The 17,001-nt window shown below is 56.4% G+C and overlaps 8 protein-coding genes across 8 annotated transcripts; 2 read left to right on the top strand and 6 right to left on the bottom strand.

Moving 5' to 3' along the window:
* Positions 1-1,110: 1,110 nt before the first annotated feature.
* BGZ61DRAFT_360474 (uncharacterized protein) lies at positions 1,111-3,846 on the top strand (the record flags this gene model as incomplete). The annotated part of the gene is made up of 3 exons (XM_046241174.1): positions 1,111-2,775; positions 2,848-2,976; positions 3,166-3,846. 3 exons carry the CDS (start codon positions 1,111-1,113, stop codon positions 3,844-3,846), a joined length of 2,475 nt encoding a protein of 824 aa, XP_046100285.1.
* Positions 3,847-4,084: 238 nt separating this feature from the next.
* BGZ61DRAFT_457376 (uncharacterized protein) lies at positions 4,085-4,785 on the bottom strand (the record flags this gene model as incomplete). Its single annotated transcript, XM_046246644.1, has 1 exon — positions 4,085-4,785. A coding segment is annotated over one exon (526 nt), but the record flags the coding sequence as incomplete, so codon positions are not given.
* A 258-nt stretch (positions 4,786-5,043) lies between these two features.
* Positions 5,044-6,833, bottom strand: BGZ61DRAFT_396582 (uncharacterized protein). The gene is made up of 2 exons (XM_046242960.1): positions 6,694-6,833; positions 5,044-6,635 (listed from the first exon to the last, which is right to left on the bottom strand). The coding sequence occupies exons 1-2, from the start codon at positions 6,785-6,787 to the stop codon at positions 5,452-5,454; spliced, it is 1,278 nt and encodes a 425-aa protein (XP_046100287.1). The 5' UTR covers positions 6,788-6,833; the 3' UTR covers positions 5,044-5,451.
* A 699-nt stretch (positions 6,834-7,532) lies between these two features.
* On the bottom strand, positions 7,533-9,477 carry BGZ61DRAFT_457379 (uncharacterized protein). Its single transcript, XM_046246645.1, has 2 exons — positions 9,109-9,477; positions 7,533-9,049 (listed from the first exon to the last, which is right to left on the bottom strand). The coding sequence occupies exons 1-2, from the start codon at positions 9,178-9,180 to the stop codon at positions 7,973-7,975; spliced, it is 1,149 nt and encodes a 382-aa protein (XP_046100288.1). The 5' UTR covers positions 9,181-9,477; the 3' UTR covers positions 7,533-7,972.
* A 437-nt stretch (positions 9,478-9,914) lies between these two features.
* On the bottom strand, positions 9,915-11,146 carry BGZ61DRAFT_457380 (uncharacterized protein). The gene has a single exon (XM_046246646.1). The coding sequence runs from the start codon at positions 10,947-10,949 to the stop codon at positions 10,059-10,061; it is 891 nt and encodes a 296-aa protein (XP_046100289.1). The 5' UTR covers positions 10,950-11,146; the 3' UTR covers positions 9,915-10,058.
* Positions 11,147-11,524: 378 nt separating this feature from the next.
* Positions 11,525-12,614, top strand: BGZ61DRAFT_457384 (uncharacterized protein). The gene is made up of 2 exons (XM_046246647.1): positions 11,525-11,893; positions 11,989-12,614. The coding sequence occupies exons 1-2, from the start codon at positions 11,552-11,554 to the stop codon at positions 12,277-12,279; spliced, it is 633 nt and encodes a 210-aa protein (XP_046100290.1). The 5' UTR covers positions 11,525-11,551; the 3' UTR covers positions 12,280-12,614.
* Positions 12,615-12,977: 363 nt separating this feature from the next.
* Positions 12,978-15,077, bottom strand: BGZ61DRAFT_535955 (uncharacterized protein; the record flags this gene model as incomplete). Its single annotated transcript, XM_046254331.1, has 3 exons — positions 12,978-13,006; positions 13,062-14,805; positions 14,868-15,077. 3 exons carry the CDS (start codon positions 15,075-15,077, stop codon positions 12,978-12,980), a joined length of 1,983 nt encoding a protein of 660 aa, XP_046100291.1.
* A 799-nt stretch (positions 15,078-15,876) lies between these two features.
* On the bottom strand, positions 15,877-16,476 carry BGZ61DRAFT_457388 (uncharacterized protein). The gene has a single exon (XM_046246648.1). The coding sequence runs from the start codon at positions 16,356-16,358 to the stop codon at positions 16,113-16,115; it is 246 nt and encodes an 81-aa protein (XP_046100292.1). The 5' UTR covers positions 16,359-16,476; the 3' UTR covers positions 15,877-16,112.
* Positions 16,477-17,001: the final 525 nt, after the last annotated feature.

The following is a 17,001-nucleotide window of genomic DNA, read 5'->3' on the forward strand; positions in this document are numbered from 1 at the left end:
TGGTCTAGAAGCACCAGCCAACAACCAACTACCAACCACCAACTACCAACCACCAACCGCCAGCAAGCGATGCAGGACCAGCCCTCGTCGCATCCCTCTTGACCAAGCAATCAACTACCGAGCTTCACGCCGCATTGCTTTTGTGCTCGTTTCTTTTGGAGCTCGAGCTGGACACCCTGCCGTCTTAGCTCCATGCAGAAAAAGCAACGGGGACCCATGCAATCACAGAGGGAAATGGGATCGCCAGCCCAGAGAGTTCGTCGGCCAGAACAGGGGGGCAGGAAATGTCGATCCCCGCGCTCCAGGCGCTGACTTACGGTCATGATATGATTGTTTGCGACATGTTCGCAACAGGTCGTAGCAGGGTCACGACGGCGAAGTCACATTATCGCGACGAAACCACACAGGGAGGCTATCTCATCGCCCGGCTGGCTGCTAGATACCCTTCAAGGGCCAGAAGCTATCTTATTCGCACTCGGGTGTTAATCAGTGAAAGTCCTTCCTAGCTCCGGGGATGCAATTGGCTTTCCACCGGCCCCATCAACGGGCCTCAAGCTAATAGCAAGCCGGTCCAGCTGGCGGCACTCGGGCTTGTGGCGCCAAGGGTACGGGCCTCTTAGTGACGGCATGCCTCAGACCTCTCGACTTAAGACTGGCGAGCTGCTGGTCGAGGGAGGTGCGGGAGAAGGTGGGCGTAATGAGGCGGCGCCCGTGGGTTTCTCTCGTGTCCTTGTCTCTTGCATCTGTTCCCTCTCGCCCTTTCCCGCCTCCTCTCCCAACCTTTTGGACTTTCGGGCCGGGTACAACTTCGTTCGGTGACATTAGGCGTGGGCAATAACGCCGTCTACCTGTGCAAGTACCCGCCCTGCCTCTCCTCCTCACACCAGGTCGACCAAGCAGGAGGGCGCAAATACCGACGTATAAGACAACAGGCCCGACATTCGGGCGATCCAAGCACAAGGTCAGACAAAACCGCGACAACAAGCATGGCCCTCGAGGTGGCCAAGTACTAACTGAGACAGGTTTCATGGATCTCAGGGCATCATCACCCAAGTTTGCATTGGTGGTGGGCGGGCAAATAGGTCCTGGGCGCTGGTATTAGAACCCGACATGGCGCAATCCAGCGCCGTTGACCGCGAGGTTTCTGTCACTCCCGGCAATGGTGTCGTACGTCCCAGGGCTGCATCCTCGGCCTATTCCCTATTTCATCATCAACAAGAGTCCAGCATTTCCGGCCAGCAGAACAACGTGCCGGGCCACCGCCCCAGGGCAAAGTCGCACTCCAATCTCGTTGGCCGCATGGAGCCCGAGTTCGAGTTTCAGAACAGCACGCTGATTGACGCGGACGGCAACTTCAAGCGGAGCAGCAGTGGGATCGCTGAGTTGATTGACTTCCTCAGGAACCATGCGCCCCCGTCTGACAACTTCATGTCTATACCGGATGAAAGCAACGACAGCAAAGGAAAATGGGCCAAGATACGGAAACTCGCCAAGCGGAAGTCCAAGTCCAAGTTGCCTGATCCGATCACCCTCCCGGACTCGGCCGTCTCTGGCATCACCACTGAGGGCCACCGACACATCGCCATCTCAATCCCTCTCGATGCGTCGCCGTTCGGGCGAAGTCCCCGCACTCAGTATCCCGTCTACCAGAATCGGAATCTCAGACCCCCTCCCGCTCGATATGGCCCCACGCGGGCTATATTGAACGAGAAGGGTGTCGTAACAGTTCTCCGCACTGTTGCAGAGGATCAGGAGATATCGGCTCCTTCCAGCCCCGCGATACCTCGAATTTTCCAGACCCGACCGTCTCCTGTTTCCGAGGTACCTCGTGGTCCGTCTGTAGGCAATTTCCATTCAAGTTCTGGGGCCTCCAGCACCAACAACGTCAGTCACGGCAAGGTGTCGGAGTACTTTGGGGTTTCGTCTAGTCCACCAAGGACACAGAGCCAAGACCAATTCAGACGAGCGAACGATGCATCTCGACAACTTCAACATCAAAATTACGGGCAGCCAGGAGCAAGTTCAAACACATCAACTCGAGCAGACGGCCTTCCTATACGAGGTTCCAGCCTCCCAGCAAGTCGTTTTGTGTTCCCGCCAACTCCATCAATCGATGCCATGATGTCTGAGCCAACCACCATGCCGAACACCTTGCAGGTTACCTCTGCTCATGCTCGCGACAACTCCAAAGATGGGTCCTATCGGGAATCTTTGTCCAAGAGCATCTTGACATCAAGTGACAACGAACCTGTTGTCGCTGATGCTAAACGGGTCAAGGCAACCTCTTTGCCTCTCGGGGAGTCGCCTGTTCTTGTGTCCAGCAAGAAAGAAGACCAGTCTGTCACAGTGATAACACGGAGTCCCCTCGCGTCAGATGGTCACATCTCGCCAACAGCCTCCATTCATTCGACACGAAGTCAAACCCGCCGTGACAAGGTACGTGACAAGAAGCGCAGAGACATGGAGGCGCTACGTACTACACGAAACCGAGACAGTCTGCAAAGTCAGATGAGTCAAATGAGCCTGCACAGCCAACATAGTCAGCAGAGCCAGCAGGACGACGAGCACGAGAACAAAGAAAAGGTATCTACCGACCCTACTGAGGAGGTCTCGATGTCACCGAAAAGAGAAAAGCCTCCGCCGTTGCCACTAAAGTCAGCGAACCGTCCATCGCTCTGTGCTATTATGGTCGTCTCCGATGTCCAGCCATCGCCACCCCAGTCAGCAGTACCTCCAACGTCGCCAACTCAGTCATCGCCGGCTCAGTCAACCATGGTAATACAAGGCGGCCCTCCTGAGATCGAGCCCCCTCTTCAATCCCCACCTCTCCATGGCGGCTTTCCCAAGCCGCCCAAGACCAAGCCTCAGTTCCGGCCCAAACCCATACCGAGAGTCCCTTCCATTTCGGGGAAACCACCCATTGCTTCTCCGGGGGTCTCTTTCAATAATGCCAGCAACCCGACCCCACCTCAGTCCGTCAAGGGGTCGCCGAAAGGACCCGGCGAGCGAATGTCCATGCAGAGCTCTGTGGACCGCACTTCCAAGCAAAGTTCTGGTTCTGTAGACCGAACTTCTAAGCAGAGCTCCGTTGACCGAATGTCCAAGCACGGCTCTATCGACCGATTGTCCAAGCACGGCTCTATCGACCGAACTTCCAAACCACAGAGCCCTATCGACCACCCTGCAAAGGATGGGTCTACCGACCGGACCTCTCTCTCCCGACGCCGTGAGTGGAATGCCACTCGGGAGCAGGAACGCAAAAATCGAGACTCGAGGATTGGATCTCGCCAACTACCGAGGCCACTTGTCATGTCGATGGAGGATATTGACGAGCCTAAGAGTGCCGCGACGCCGACACCGACGGACAAGGATATGAGCCGTCGCTATGACGTCTACCGCGAGTACCGCATCCGAGAGATGGAACGCCGACTACGTCGCCTCGAGCGCAACGGTGATGTGTGGCTCCGAGCACTAGTCCCCGTATTGGAGAACCTCAACCGCACACTCGCCCACCAACAGGGTGATAGCGATCGTGCTCAGGGGTGGGTTTCCGATGAAGACTTGGTGGCATCTCTCAGCCCTCCGCGAGGAAGGGCTTCTTTCGGAGGCGCCGGGAACCGCAGGAGCCGGATGATGCCCCGACCCGGAGTCTCGGAACGGGAATTCTTAGAACATCTTGTACGGACAAAGGAGGAACTGGAGGCCGGAAACAACAGCGACGACATGAGCGGCTTCGACACGATCGAGCCGCTGATGCGGGAGCTGGCCGGCAGGTCACGACTAAGCTTCGAGGCAAGGACGATGGCTTTTGCCGAAGATGATGAGCTCATGTTCCGTGGATTTTAAAGGTTTTGGAGGCTGTTTTCTTTTGTCTTATTTTCGGATACTCCATATGGGAGAAATGTACATTGGTGTACATTGATGCGGCAACACATTGTGGGATTGGGGAAGAAGTGTTTCGACCCGATGAGCGAGCGCTGTTTGATTTTGAAGCCAACTTCTTGTAGTCTATGCACCTGACACATTTCCTACTAACGCCCTTATATGATGACATTAGAAAATATTTTTTAATTATCAAATGCATTGTATATCTATCAAGACTGGGTTGGTTTGTTGTGAAGTTGTTTCTGGGGTGTATTGTCCTTCAGGGGAACCTCGTCTCCTTTCGAATCTTGACACCTCCCCCTCTGTCTAACATCCAACCTAGCCGATACTGGTTTCGTTTGTTGCGAAGCTGTTCCTGGGATTCAAGACCTCTCTCATGGGGGAACCTCGTCCCCCTTCCAATCCCAACACCGCCCTCTCTGTCCAACCTCCAAGCCAGCCACCACGTCTACCAGCCTCTCGGCCGCATACTCGGGACTCAGCAACTTCGCCTCGCCCACGCTGCCCCAGAACTCGCGGCTGAAGTCGGTCCGCACCGTGCCCGGGTGATAGCTCACCGACAGGGCCTGGTCGCCGCTCCGCGCCTGGAGGGACACGTCCAGGCTCTTGGCCAGGCTGATGACGGCGGCCTTGCTCGCGCGGTACGAGAACCACCCGCCCAGCCGATTGTCTGTCGTCGAGCCGACACGCGCCGCCATGCTGAGCCACGTTGCGTGCTCGGGCAGCCGGACAGCGTCGGTGGGCGGGCTGGAGAGGAGCATGGTGCCTCGAGCCGGGAGGAAGTGCGCAAAGTGCTTCATGAGCAGCAGCGGCCCGAGGCTGTTGACCTGGAAGCTCTCGAGGCTGGCGGCGGCGTCGACTTGACGCAGGCTCTTTTCCGCGTGGAGGACGCCCGGCATGGCGCACGCGAGGCGCAAGTGATGCGTCGACCGAGGGAACAGCGCTGCGGCTCTGGCGGCGGCGGCCTCGAGCGATGCCTCGTCGGTGACGTCAGCGTGGACGACCGAGAGCCGCGACGCGAGGCCATCGCCATGGGCGGCTCTGGGAGACAGGCCGTCGAGGAGCGATGTTTTCACCGCCGCCGGGTCATGGTGAGTGCGGGCGGTAGCAAGAATCGGGAGCGTAGTTGTGCGGAGGAGATGGCGGACCAGAGCGTAGCCGATGCCCCGCGTGGACGGGCTGATGAGGATCCAGGGCGACGTCATGACTCTGGTGTTGATGCGGATGGGAAAAGCGGAACAACAGGAAGGTAAACTTACTGCTTGCTTTTGGCGTCGTGGGCAGTATTACTGATCAACTGAATCACTTGGGTTTGGAACAAAACTTGTCTGTATCCCCGTCCGGGGGGAGCACTCCGCATGTCTGAATAACTACCTCTGTTGATACATGATACAAGCACGCACAGCAACCTAACTAAACAGCCCAGAACCCACTAGAACACAGGAACCAGATAAACAGCACCGTTCGCCTCTATCCCACTCCACGATTGTGACTATATGCCGGCTTTCACTCCTTGCGCCTCCAGAAGACGCACAGCCTCATCCCCTCGCTCGCGTGCTCAACAGCTCAAGACCCTTCCTCCCTCTCCGCCTCCAGGAGTTGCTCAAGGGAATGTTGAATCCCTTCCAGCCGCTTGCCCTCGCCCCATCTCAGGATATTGAGGACGCGGTTGCGGAAGCTCAGAAAGTGCTCGGGGTCGTAGAGTAAGAAGCCACCGATCGAGCGCATGTAATAGCTGTCATGATCATGCTCCCAGCATACAAAGAGCCGCGCCTCGGTCGCGTTGATCGCCACGCTGAAGGTGACCGTCTCAATCTGATCAATATTGTGCTCTCGAAGCCGGCGGTTCAGGCTCTCCGCCACCTTCACGCAGGATGCAGACCCGCCCAGGCATTGATTCACTGCGCACCACAAGGCGTCTCCGCTGGAATTATCCCCTTTGGCCTCGACGAGGAAGAATGGATAGGCCAAGTTCGAACTATTCACCACCATCTCGGACCCCATACCGACGAACTGGTCCATTTGCTCATCGGGAAATGCGTTGAGGTAGCTGTACCCATAGAGGATATCGGGGACCGGGGTGGATATGCGATGCTCTCCGATGCAAGGAACACAATGAGTTTTCATCGGTATGTTAGAACAAGACTCAATCTTCTCCCGTGATCCGGGCTCAAGAAATACCATCCGCCTCCAGTATGATGTTACTTTTGATTCGGCCCGGCCAGATTGGAGATGATGGAACTCGTAATCGGATTTAAGGTCATCGATCGATGGGCCTTCCCACTCGCCGTCCGTGCTAATATCATGGACAATCTTTTGTACATTTTCCGGCAATTGATCCAAAGGATGGCGGAGTGTGATTTTGTTCGACCGCAAGTTCTTGACTCGGTAACTGCTGTGTTTTGTACTGGAATTATTCGATGCAACTGTAGTAGACGGCATCGTGTCGACTTCCGAGAGCAAACTGGGCTCAGATGTAGGTGCAATCGGCTCGGCAAACCCTTCTCTGTCCCATGCAACATCAATCTCCAGTGCTGATTTCGTTGAAATGTTCGATGGCGGCTCGTCGTTGGATCGGTACACTCTGCTATCCGACCAGCGGCGCTTCCTATGGTCCGTTCCGCTGGACTCAAGCCACGCAGACACACGGTCATTGGCTTCGGTAGGTTTATGCGTCCAAACGAGCGCAGCACCAAGGGGCTGTCTCTCGAGTTGCGATGTTGCGACTTGGGTCGCTTGCTCTTTGTCCTCTAACCTCCTCGTTAGCATTTGGTCATCGCGGTCCAACAAAAAGAAGCATCAACATACCTCCGCCCTGGAAAGCTTCCCGTAAGTTGCCCAGCGAGAACTCCATCTTCGTACTGGTTCTGGAGACACGCGTCTTGGAAACTCTGCCGTTCATGATGGGGGACAGGGAGGTTATGACTTAGTTGTTAAGCAAAGCTCACAGAATGGTGCAAGAACGGAGTGATAGCAGCTTCTTCTTTAATGAGAGGCCAATAAGGTTAGGCCAATAAGGTTCAGCCACTACAATCTCAAGCAACACCGCCTTCGCGCCACACAAACTCAACCGGCAACTGGCTACGGCAAGGCCCCCCTCGGGCAGGGGGAAAAATGCGACTCCTTCCATAAACCGACCTTAGATCCTGACCTTAAAAAGATATATTGAATAAGAGGTATGTAAGGGTCCTATTTGCCTCCAACAGCAGCCCTGCCCTTCTGAGCCTTGGCGAAGAAAGCCGCGCAGCGGCTTTAAGGCAGGGCTGCTGGAAGCAAATATGACCCGCTGGCCTAGAGCTAGAGCTTTGCTTATGGCTGCTTGCTGATATCGGACCTAGTAAGTTGGATGATGTCAAAGCTAGGCATCTACACCCCTGACAATGAATGTCTTGCGTATCCTTCTCAGCGGCTGGAACAATAGCTGGTCCGGTCGGTGCCTGTAAACAGAAGCACTTATTGATATTAATATCCATCCAGCCTGCTGTTTGGTTCTGCTTCTTTGTTCTGCTTCTTTGTTCCAGTGAGCTTCGTCAGTGTGAACTAGTCTGCCCCACCCACCTGCGACTACCTACACTAAGGGGAAAGGTAACCAGTTGGATTAGAAACCTTAGTCTGTTTGAGTTGGCTGTTGACTTTTGAATGGATTGGGCACCTATATGGTCTATACACCTATATGGTCTATATTGTTGATACTGTTGTTAGTATTTTTTTTTTACTGTTGAGCTTCTAGTCCACTGTCTAGGTATGGGAGTACTAAGGCACCCTTATCTGTCAAAAAAAGAAAACACTAAGGGGAAGTGAGTCTCACTGTGACAGGGAGCCATAGTATGCGGTAAATGAAGACAGGATGTGAAGGACACAGAGAGGAGGAGAGAGGAGATGGGAAATTGTGGAAATTGGGAAAGTTGGTGTAGATTAAACGAGTTATCTGGGTCGTCGCTGCTGATGTTCCTCCCACTAACCAGCCAACGTAGTCATACAGAAAATGAAAAAGAGAAACCAAGCCGTACCACACGCCATCCGAGGGAATCCGTCAACAGGAACACTCACTGCAATCCAAAGTGATTCCAGAGTCTTTTATGGTCGTCTATAGCTCCACCTCCTGGAACGATGAACCATCGGGCGTGCCCGTGGGCTTCGCGTTCGCATCCTCCTCGTCATCATCTTCTGGCCTGTCCGCGCTCGGTTGGTTGCCATTACTCGCTGCGCCGCCGGGGCGTAGCGCCACCTTTTGCTCTTGCTTATCCTCAAATCGTACCTTTTGCTCCTCCTTTGGCGTGGCCTTGGCCTTCTGCTCAGGCTCCTCGTCATCATCATCTGTAGAGTCCTCCGTTGTGTCCCCGTTCTGTGCGTCCTTGTTGTCGCCCTTCTCTTCTGCCTTGCCGCCGTTTGGAGTCGGTGCAGGGGGTAGCTCCTTATCCTTCTCCGCGGGCGGCGGTGTAGGCGTCTGTCCTTCACTGGGGGGGCCGGGTTTCATGGCGTCGAGGTAAAACTTAGTCACACCCAAAATACGGCCAGTCTTCTCGCAGGCATCAACCCACTCAGGGCGAACGACGGGAATGTTGCTCTCAACCGCCTTTTCCCATTGTTGGCCGCGACCTTCGGTGGTTACAAAGTGCGTCGTGTCGATACGGACACCATCCACAAGCTTGGCGCCCATGCGCTCAACCGTCTGGGTCAGGCTCTCCTTGATTGCGCCGGGCAGAATGCCAGTAGTGATGGTGATGCCACTCAGGTCGGTCATCTTGTGCGTCCGCACGGGGACGCGCTCGCTAATGAAGGTGCCGGCGGTGGTGCGTAGGACCAGGTGGAAGGTGTATTCGGTGTCGACGGCAAGGCCACTAATCTTGGTGCTGTGCATCTGCAAGGGACGGGGGATGTTTCCGGCCTTCTGGCCATTGCGGTAGAGGCTCAGGGAGATGAGGTCGGCGGTGGCAAGCTGGATGGGATCCCACTCGAGGACTACGGAGGTCTGGGTGGCATTGCGGCAGCGCAGCGCAGGAGTGTCGGGCTCGGCGGAGCCAAAGGAGCCGTAGATGTGATCTTGGAGGGAGCGGAACGAACGGTCGGCAGCGGCCTCTTTGGTTGCGTTCTGGGACACGGCAATGTCGACGATGCTGCCTGAGGAGATGTTGGGAGGCAGCAGAATGGATGGGAACTCGATCTAGCCGTAGGTGTCAGCGCGGAACAGGAGGCAGAGCATTGACGTAGAACAAGCCGTACCAGGCGTTTATCGGGCGTCAGCAGGACGGTGACGCCGGCGTCGACCTTACCGACGGTGAGGGAAACCAGCATGGCGAGCGGATGTGGCAGTGATGATGGTGGGATGAGAGATAGAGCTGGTCACGGGGGCAGAGATGGAAAGAAGGGGAGGAGGAGAGACACAGACACGGTTGCGACGGCAAACAGGCGAGCGCTCTAGTACCCGTTGTCGTCGTTGCGTCTTGTGTCGTGGGTGCGCCGGCGGTTGGGGGAGGAGAAAAAGGGGTGAGATGTGGTGGTGATGGTGATGTCTTGCAGGAAAGCTGCGAATTGGACAAGCTGTCTTGGAGGTTAGTTCCAGCTTGACGTGTGGCGGTGGTGGTGCATTTGCGCCCAGTGGATAGTTCTAGTGGATGGTCCAGTGAGCGGGTGGTCCAGTGCGGGCTGTCCTCTCCAGTTGGGAGGCTGACGCTTGGCCCGTGCACCGCCCCGCGAGTTTCGACTCTCCTTTGAAACGGCGTGTTAGTCGTTGAGTTCAGCCGCGATTCTTAGTTCCAGGTTTCCAGCCATGGTTTTGCCTCTTCCCTCCCGTGTCTATCCATAACAATTGACGAGGATTCGAGCAGTACTTTCTGCAAGGCGGCTCTCTTTGACGCTCGGGGTAGACTGGGGGATCTACGTCAGCCCAGCACGACCCCTGCTTCAAACATCTAGCCGCCGATACCCCTATCTAGGTAGCCAGGTGTCAATATCTGTTTGAACAAGAAATAAGTCGGGCAAATAAATTACCATCAAGATCTTGGATCTCACGCCCTTCCAAGATTCATCCATGTCCAACACTACTTGAAACAGATACCAAGTGACAACCAGAACACACCATCAGAGCTCGGCAATGGACAATACATTGAGGAGGTAGGTATCAACTAATATACACGACATCATATCATAGGTTTCTTCTGCCCGCTTGTTCATCACTGGCCTTGTGGCCTGGTCCCCTCTCTGGTTCCTTCTGCTCTACCGCCTCGACGCTCGCCATCGACGCTCCTCCTATACTGCCTCACCACTGCATCGGCAAGAGCCTTTCCAAACTGCACCGCAGGAGACGACGCCGCCTTTTTACCATCGTACGTGGTCACCAAAACAGTGCCTGTAACCTTCATATTGGGGTCCTGTAACTCCTCCAGCGCAGTCCAAAACTCCCTCGCCAACCGCCGGTGCCCCAGGGAACGCACCAAGCCCGTGTCCTTGTTGCGGGGGATAAAGTACAGCCATAGTGGCTGATTTTCCTTCTTTTCTCGGTACTTTGATTTGATGCCCTCGATAAACGGGTGCCCCCGCGGCTGTAGATAAATGAGGTGGTGAGGATGGATGATGTGATACTTGCTAAACATGAGCTTGCAAGAAAAGGTATCCGTAATGTGCCGGTTTTCGGGCGCCAGGGATAAAAAGTTGGCCTTGGAGTTGTCGATCTCGATGCCGGTGCTTTGGAGGAACTCCCACACATCGGGTGTCGTCTGCAGCCTGCCGTTCCGTATAAACCTCTTGGCCCCCGACGGCACCCACATTTTGCTAGCCTGGCTCTGCCCCTTGATCATGTTGTCGGACTTTCGGTTCCTCTCGAATGGTTTCCTTGCCATCGGGAGGGCCGCAGAGGTATCCCGTGGCTTTTTGTTGTTCGGTGGCCTGTCCCGCGCCTGGTTTTGTGAAGGCCTGGGACCATTCTGGCCCTTGGAGTCGCGCCGAGGGTTGTTCGTATTTTGATTTGTCGCATTCGCCGTGGGCGTCGTCGAGTAGGCGCGGCGAAGGGAGGCCAAGGACCACGACAGGAGCCGAGGGCACAGGAGAGCTGGAGCTATCGCCATGTTGGTTAGAAGGCGGATTGGCTCTGGCTCATCTTGAGCTCGGGGGCGCCGGGGAAGGCAGTCGCTGCGCCGGGATTGCGTGCGCTGGGGTAATCCGGGATTGGTGGGTGCGATCGCGTGTCTGGTCGGGACGCGGCTGATATTCAATGTCGACTCGTTTTAGTTGGATTATCGGATTGGATGGATCTAGAAGACTTACCTACCTATCCACTGCAGTGAGGTCAGTCGCAAGAAAACTAACAGCTTAATTGGGGCTGGTGCGGCACGCCACTTGTGGCAGTGCATCATGGCATGTGCGAGAACTTAGTTAGTAGAGTACCTAGCAGAGGACCGTGTGTCCCGCCAAAGTATCTGTCTGCTCAGGTATCGCAGTAACTGCAGAATCAGGCCTCCTGTCTGTCTGTGCCACCAATTTTGACTCATGCCGCGCACCCAACCGTACGGCCGAAATAAAATGGTCCCGGGCCCCTCCATCCACCAAGACCCAGTCGCCGCGAGGGAAAAATCCACAATCTCACCAACCACAACAACACACCATCACCTCCACCAAACCCGACCCCGAATACACTCGCAAATATGCCTAAGAACAAGGGAAAGGTACGATGCACTCCCCGTCCCCTTCATGCCCTCCCCCTTCGCTCTGTCTCGCTCTCGTCCGCGCACAAACTCCTCTGTCGCGCGCGTCTCCAACCGAAACTGCCCCGCCCCCACCATCATCACAGCGCCTTTGCGTCGCAGCCCAACCCACCGCGATACTCGCTTTACTAACACCTCATCTCTCACAGGGTGGCAAGAACCGCAGACGTGGTACCAAGGAGAACGATGATCAGCGTCGTGAGTTGACCTTCAAGGAGGACGGCCAGGAGTACGCCCAGGTCATCAAGATGCTGGGCAACGGTCGTCTCGAGGCTCTGTGCTTTGACGGCAGCAAGCGTCTCGCCAACGTACGTGAAACAAAAGAAGAGCCCCTCGCGTTGAGGCCTTCTCCCCCTAGCCCAACCGACCCAAGGTCATGTTCAGCCAGCTAACGCTCCCCCAGATCCGTGGCAAGATGCGCAAGAAGGTCTGGATCAACCAGGGCGACATCATCCTCCTGTCCCTTCGAGACTTCCAGGACAACAAGGGCGACGTCATCCTCAAGTACACTGCCGACGAGGCCCGAACCCTCAAGTCCTACGGCGAGCTCCCCGAGCACGCCAAGATCAACGAGACCGACTCTTTCGGCCAGGGCGAGGACGGCGAGGCCTACTTCGAGTTCGGCGACGCCGACTCCGATGAAGACTCCGATGAGGAGGGTGGCAAGAAGGAGGTCGACATTGACGACATTTAAGCCGCCCCCAATATCCATCCTTTTTCGCCCTCCACTGAGCCCCCGACGTCCCGGTCAGGACTTGTTCGTCCCCCGACCGGCGTTGTTGATACTGTCTTCTCTCTCAAACCCGTGGCTCGGTCGCACTCGTTGCCGTGCCGTGGGTCCCACGACAGTAGTTGCTGTGGAGTTGGACGGCCGTGGTGGGAGGGACGTCACGGCCTGTCATCTAGTTTACTTTTCACGTCTTCTTTGTCTACTTTGCGTTGCTCGTACTCCACGAATATCATGAAGATCCTCTCGCCCAAAAAGCACCGGTTAGACAGAGACTCAAAAAATTCCAAATGATTTTTTCATATTTCTACCACAAAAACCCTTGACATGGAGACAACAAAAAAGGTTGTTTTCCCCATCTACTCAACCCATCTCGACTTGCACACATAACACAGCAGCTCCCAACGCCATGCGGGCTTGTCTCCCAGAGTTTGAGCTCCTTTCCGTGCCAGACCCATGTCGGATGCCCACGTAGAAAACACCAACTGTAAACCATTCCCCCTAATGATAATGTCACTGTTTCGTCTCAGTGGCGTAGAATTGGAAATCGACGGCGCCAAGCGTGCGCTCTCCATCCACACGCTATGGGCCTCCTGACAGACGAGTGAAAACCCTTTTTTGCCATGCTCTCCGTGTCCTTCTCTTTGGGTGCTGTGGAAACCCGTTTACCAGTCATCGTTGTTGTCCTCATCGTCTACGTTGCGGTTAGCATATTGGCGCTAAAATGTATAGGGGGTGTTGACACTTACCACTCTTGCTGACCTTCTCCTTGCGCTTCTGAAGGGCGGCAGCCAGGGCATCAGCCATGCCGCCACCACCACCAGGAGCAGCGCCGCCGCCGCCGCCGCCGCCAGCAGCATCGCCGCTTCCACCCACCTGAGCTCCGCTTCTGTCTCGGATCTTAGTCCTATCGACCTTCTTGAGTGAAGCAATACCGCCAGCCTTCTGGATGTCTCCAAGCACCGCTGATCGTGTACCGTCCGCGGCGGGCATGGCAGGAACACCAGAGGAGTATCCAGAGTCGCGGTTGGGCATGGGCGGTGGTGGAGGAGCACCAGGGGGACCGCCTCCGGAGGTTGGTGGTGGAGGAGGTGGTGGAGGCGGCGGAGGAGCGCCTGAAGTTGGAGGCATCGGCGGAGGTGGAGGAGGCGGCGGAGCGCCCGAGGTTGGCGGCAGAGGAGGAGGCGGTGGAGCGCCCGAGGTGGGCGGCAGAGGAGGAAGTGGTGGAGCGCCTGAGGTGGGCGGCAGAGGAGGAGGCGGAGGAGCGCCGCCAGTCGGAGGCAGTGGTGGGGGAGGTGGAGGAAGAGAAGACGTAGGGGGTAGAGGCGGCAGCATGGGAGGTTGGCTGACTGCCGGAGGAGGTGGCACCGGACGGGAGCTCGGGGGCGGGAGGGGTGGAGCTCCGGAGGCCGGCACCTTCGGGGGAAGTGGCGGAGGGACAGCCGCGGGTGCAACATGAGCGTCGTTTGAGCGCGGCGGGGGCGGAGGAGGGACTGGTCCACGGCTAGGAGTAGGGGGAGGGAGCCGTGAGCCGGCGAAGGGTGGAGGGACACCGTGCTTGTGGCCCGAGTCGTTTTCGACCGGGACCTTGCTCGGTCGGGGCGGCGGCGGCGGTCCGGGTGTGGCAACGGGAGCCGCAGATACCGGCCTCGGGGGCTCTACGTGGGCGAACTTGCCAGCATCGGCCAGAGGAGGGGGAGCGTTGAACCTGGGTCGAGGAGGGAGCGGTGCGGGAGTGGGCGCTTGCTCAGGGGGAGTATCGGCCTTCCCGCCGCGTCGCGGTGCTGGTGGAGGGGGAGGTCCGCCTCTTCTTGGGGCCGGGGGAGGAGGAGGAGCGTCCGCATGGCCTCGCGAGGGACCTCCAGGCGGCGGCAGAGGCGGGGGAGGAGGAGCTCGCCCTGTGCGTTGATCTCTACCGTTCGTTGGGGCTGCAGGCGGTGGTGGTGGCGATGCAGGCGGTTGGTTCACCTTCTGCTGTTCGTCCCTTAAGAAATCGACAATGAATTCCTGGTTCTCCTTGATAAAGTCGTCTGTCAAACCCTTGTCCTGGAGGTCTTGGCCGAAGTTCTCGCGCCACTTGGGGTCAAAAGCATCCAGCATGGCGAACTCCGAGGGGGGCTTGCCGCCATTGAGGCTTAAGGAAGAATTGACGACGTGGTGTTGAATGGAGTTGGAGTTGGAGTTTACTCGGTGAGGCTCTTGGGGCGCCTGTGACGGCGCAGACGAGTGTCGGTGGCCAAAGAGCCCTCCCAGCAGGCCATGCTTATGGGTCGGTTGAGCACCTCCGCCGAAGGGCGTTGATCGGGTAGACCGGGTTGCGTTCTTCTCTCGCTCGTCCATCTTCTTTTTGAATTGTTTGGCCTCCTTTTCGTCGATGAAGCTCAGCGCAGCGAGGCATTCCTCAAGCTCGAACGTATGGAAGAAGGTCCGGTCCTGGTTGTAGGACCACGTATCAAAGATCTCCTGATCCCAGATGACTCCGCGATTGGAAGGCTGCTCGTTGTTAGAAACAAGGTTGGGTATGTTAGGGGCGTCACTCGGGGCAGTCGACATACCGAGATATCCACCATCTTGATCCAGTAGGTGTGTCCGACCAGGTCGTTGGCGAGCACGATGGCTCCTTGCAAGCCGGTATATGTCCATTTCAAGCGATTGGGGTAGGCAACGTAGAGTCTAGCGACGGCGACGGCCTGGATCTTGTTGGACTGCTTGGGGACGAACCGCTTGACGGTGTCCTTGTCGTCTTCGTTCAGAATCGACGGCATGATGAAGTCGGGGCAAGGGCAAAGGGTTTGAGAGAGGTGTCGCGGGGACGGTGAGCCAGTCCCCGGTCAGTAAAATAGGAACGAATGTGTCGAGAGTCGTCGTGTGCAGCCCAGGATGAGGGCATGGAGCGGCGCTTATCCGTGTCTCCTCTTTCGCTGTTGTCGCAGGGTCGGTTGGCGGTGGGTTGACGGTCGGTCGGCGCTCGCGTGAGGCAGCCGGGTTTCGGGGGGGAGGGCGGCGAGGGCGGCGAGGTCGTTGAGGCCCGAGACTCTTGTCGACAAGGAGAATGGACAACCCGAGCTTCCGGGAGTGGAGATGGACGGTCTCAAATGGCGTGGGCCAGCACGGATTGCCGTCGCATGTCAAATCCGCTGTGGGAGAGTCAGGTAACCAGGCTGGCCCGCGCGCTCGGGGGAGCTAGCAAGGTGATGGAGTCTTCGGCGGTGCACCAGCCACAAGCGGTGGTGCAGCACAGCCACACTGCAGTCGACGCCAAGATCGTGGGGCGAGAACAGATGGGATGCCTTGCGTAAGGCCGGGATATCAACGCGCGTCTAAATAGGCATCCACCAAAAGAGCAGACGAAAATGGCTGTCATTCATTCCATTCCCAGCAGAGTCGACTCGCTCAAACCGATCCCATATGGCCGACAAAGCCATCAACCTCCTTCTAGAAATTTCCACCACACTCGCTCTCGGGTACGGCGACGGGGATCATGGCCAACGCTCCATGCGAGTGGAGCCTTGGGCGTATTATTCACGTCAGCGCTGACTGGGCTCCAATCGTCATGGCGACTCACAATACGACAATACGAAGGGCCCTGTCGCCCGTCTATCCGGATGCATCACATAAATCGTACATGTGCACAGGGCAATTTTATTCGAGGTTCATCATTCCCATTCATATCTCTAATACACTTTCATTTAGACATGTTATCCGTAGTACGTCCCTGGTCATACATTCGTCAAGCCCGACACCTAATATTAGGTGCCTAGTGGGTGGTGACAGAAGCAAGCGAGGCCCAACCTCACTTCTTACTTCTTGTTCATAGCCTCCATCTTGGCTTTTCGCTCTTCCTTGGTTCCCTCCTCTTGGGGCATTTCCTTGGGAACGGCCGGGCCGGGGTGAGCGCCAAAGGCTCCGAACTTGGGGTCAACGGACTCCTTGATGGGCTGGATGCTGAACTCCTTCTCACCCTGGTTGAGCATGGTCAGCCGTCGGTCACCACAGTGTCTGGGAGTGTGGCCAACGCTTACCTCGTTCTTCTGGTCCTTGGTCATCTTGATTGATTTGTTTGTGGGTGGATTTAGATGTGAATCTGTTGTGGTCGAATTGCGTGGAGTTTGATATGATTAAAAGAAGATTGTTCTTTGGGATGGCTGTCCACCACCTTTTGTAGGCGTTTGCTCCATCATGCCAACCAAGACGATGACGTCGACATCCCCCTCACTGGGCCGAGAGGTAACCTGAGGATCGCGCGTCCCTGTGGCGCCCGAGTGAATCAGACGGTCCGAGACTACGTGGCGTAAGCTTTCCGGAATCTTCGCAGGTGTCACAGAGTGAAACCCGACCACCAATTCAATTGGCCTTCCGATTAGAGGCAGCCAATGGTGCATGCGAGATGCGTTGACGATGCGTTGACGACGCACCTGTACCACCTCTAAATGACGTTGCGACTTTCAGCGGAGCGTCACTTCGCACGCTGTGCCGGAGCCAGCCGGACACACCATTACTTCAGGTTTTAGGCTTCCATGGGCCCCTGAGACTCTAGAGATCTCATCTCTTGGAATGACCTATGTCTATCAATATCACGTTTCATATTGGATATTTCTCCAGCGTCTTGCCATCCTCGTCCTATCTACGTCTTTTAGGTGTATAGAGATAGTGAGATAGGTGACCTGGATTCACACATTGATCCATTCT

This window comes from Ilyonectria robusta (assembly GCF_021365365.1).
Source record: "Ilyonectria robusta strain PMI_751 chromosome Unknown BGZ61scaffold_19, whole genome shotgun sequence".
NCBI lineage: Eukaryota > Fungi > Ascomycota > Sordariomycetes > Hypocreales > Nectriaceae > Ilyonectria > Ilyonectria robusta.

Excerpts from the sequence above, each read along its gene's own strand:
- BGZ61DRAFT_396582 (XM_046242960.1), bottom strand. The coding sequence starts at position 6,787 with ATGAACGGCAGAGTTTCCAAGACGCGTGTCTCCAGAACCAGTACGAAG. Across the intron at positions 6,636-6,693 it reads GGAAGCTTTCCAGGGCGGAG|AGGACAAAGAGCAAGCGACC; the intron begins GTATGTTGATGC and ends CGAGGAGGTTAG.
- BGZ61DRAFT_457379 (XM_046246645.1), bottom strand. The coding sequence starts at position 9,180 with ATGCTGGTTTCCCTCACCGTCGGTAAGGTCGACGCCGGCGTCACCGTC. Across the intron at positions 9,050-9,108 it reads TGACGCCCGATAAACGCCTG|ATCGAGTTCCCATCCATTCT; the intron begins GTACGGCTTGTT and ends ACCTACGGCTAG.
- BGZ61DRAFT_457380 (XM_046246646.1), bottom strand. The coding sequence starts at position 10,949 with ATGGCGATAGCTCCAGCTCTCCTGTGCCCTCGGCTCCTGTCGTGGTCC.
- BGZ61DRAFT_457384 (XM_046246647.1), top strand. The coding sequence starts at position 11,552 with ATGCACTCCCCGTCCCCTTCATGCCCTCCCCCTTCGCTCTGTCTCGCT. Across the intron at positions 11,894-11,988 it reads GCAGCAAGCGTCTCGCCAAC|ATCCGTGGCAAGATGCGCAA; the intron begins GTACGTGAAACA and ends ACGCTCCCCCAG.
- BGZ61DRAFT_457388 (XM_046246648.1), bottom strand. The coding sequence starts at position 16,358 with ATGACCAAGGACCAGAAGAACGAGGTAAGCGTTGGCCACACTCCCAGA.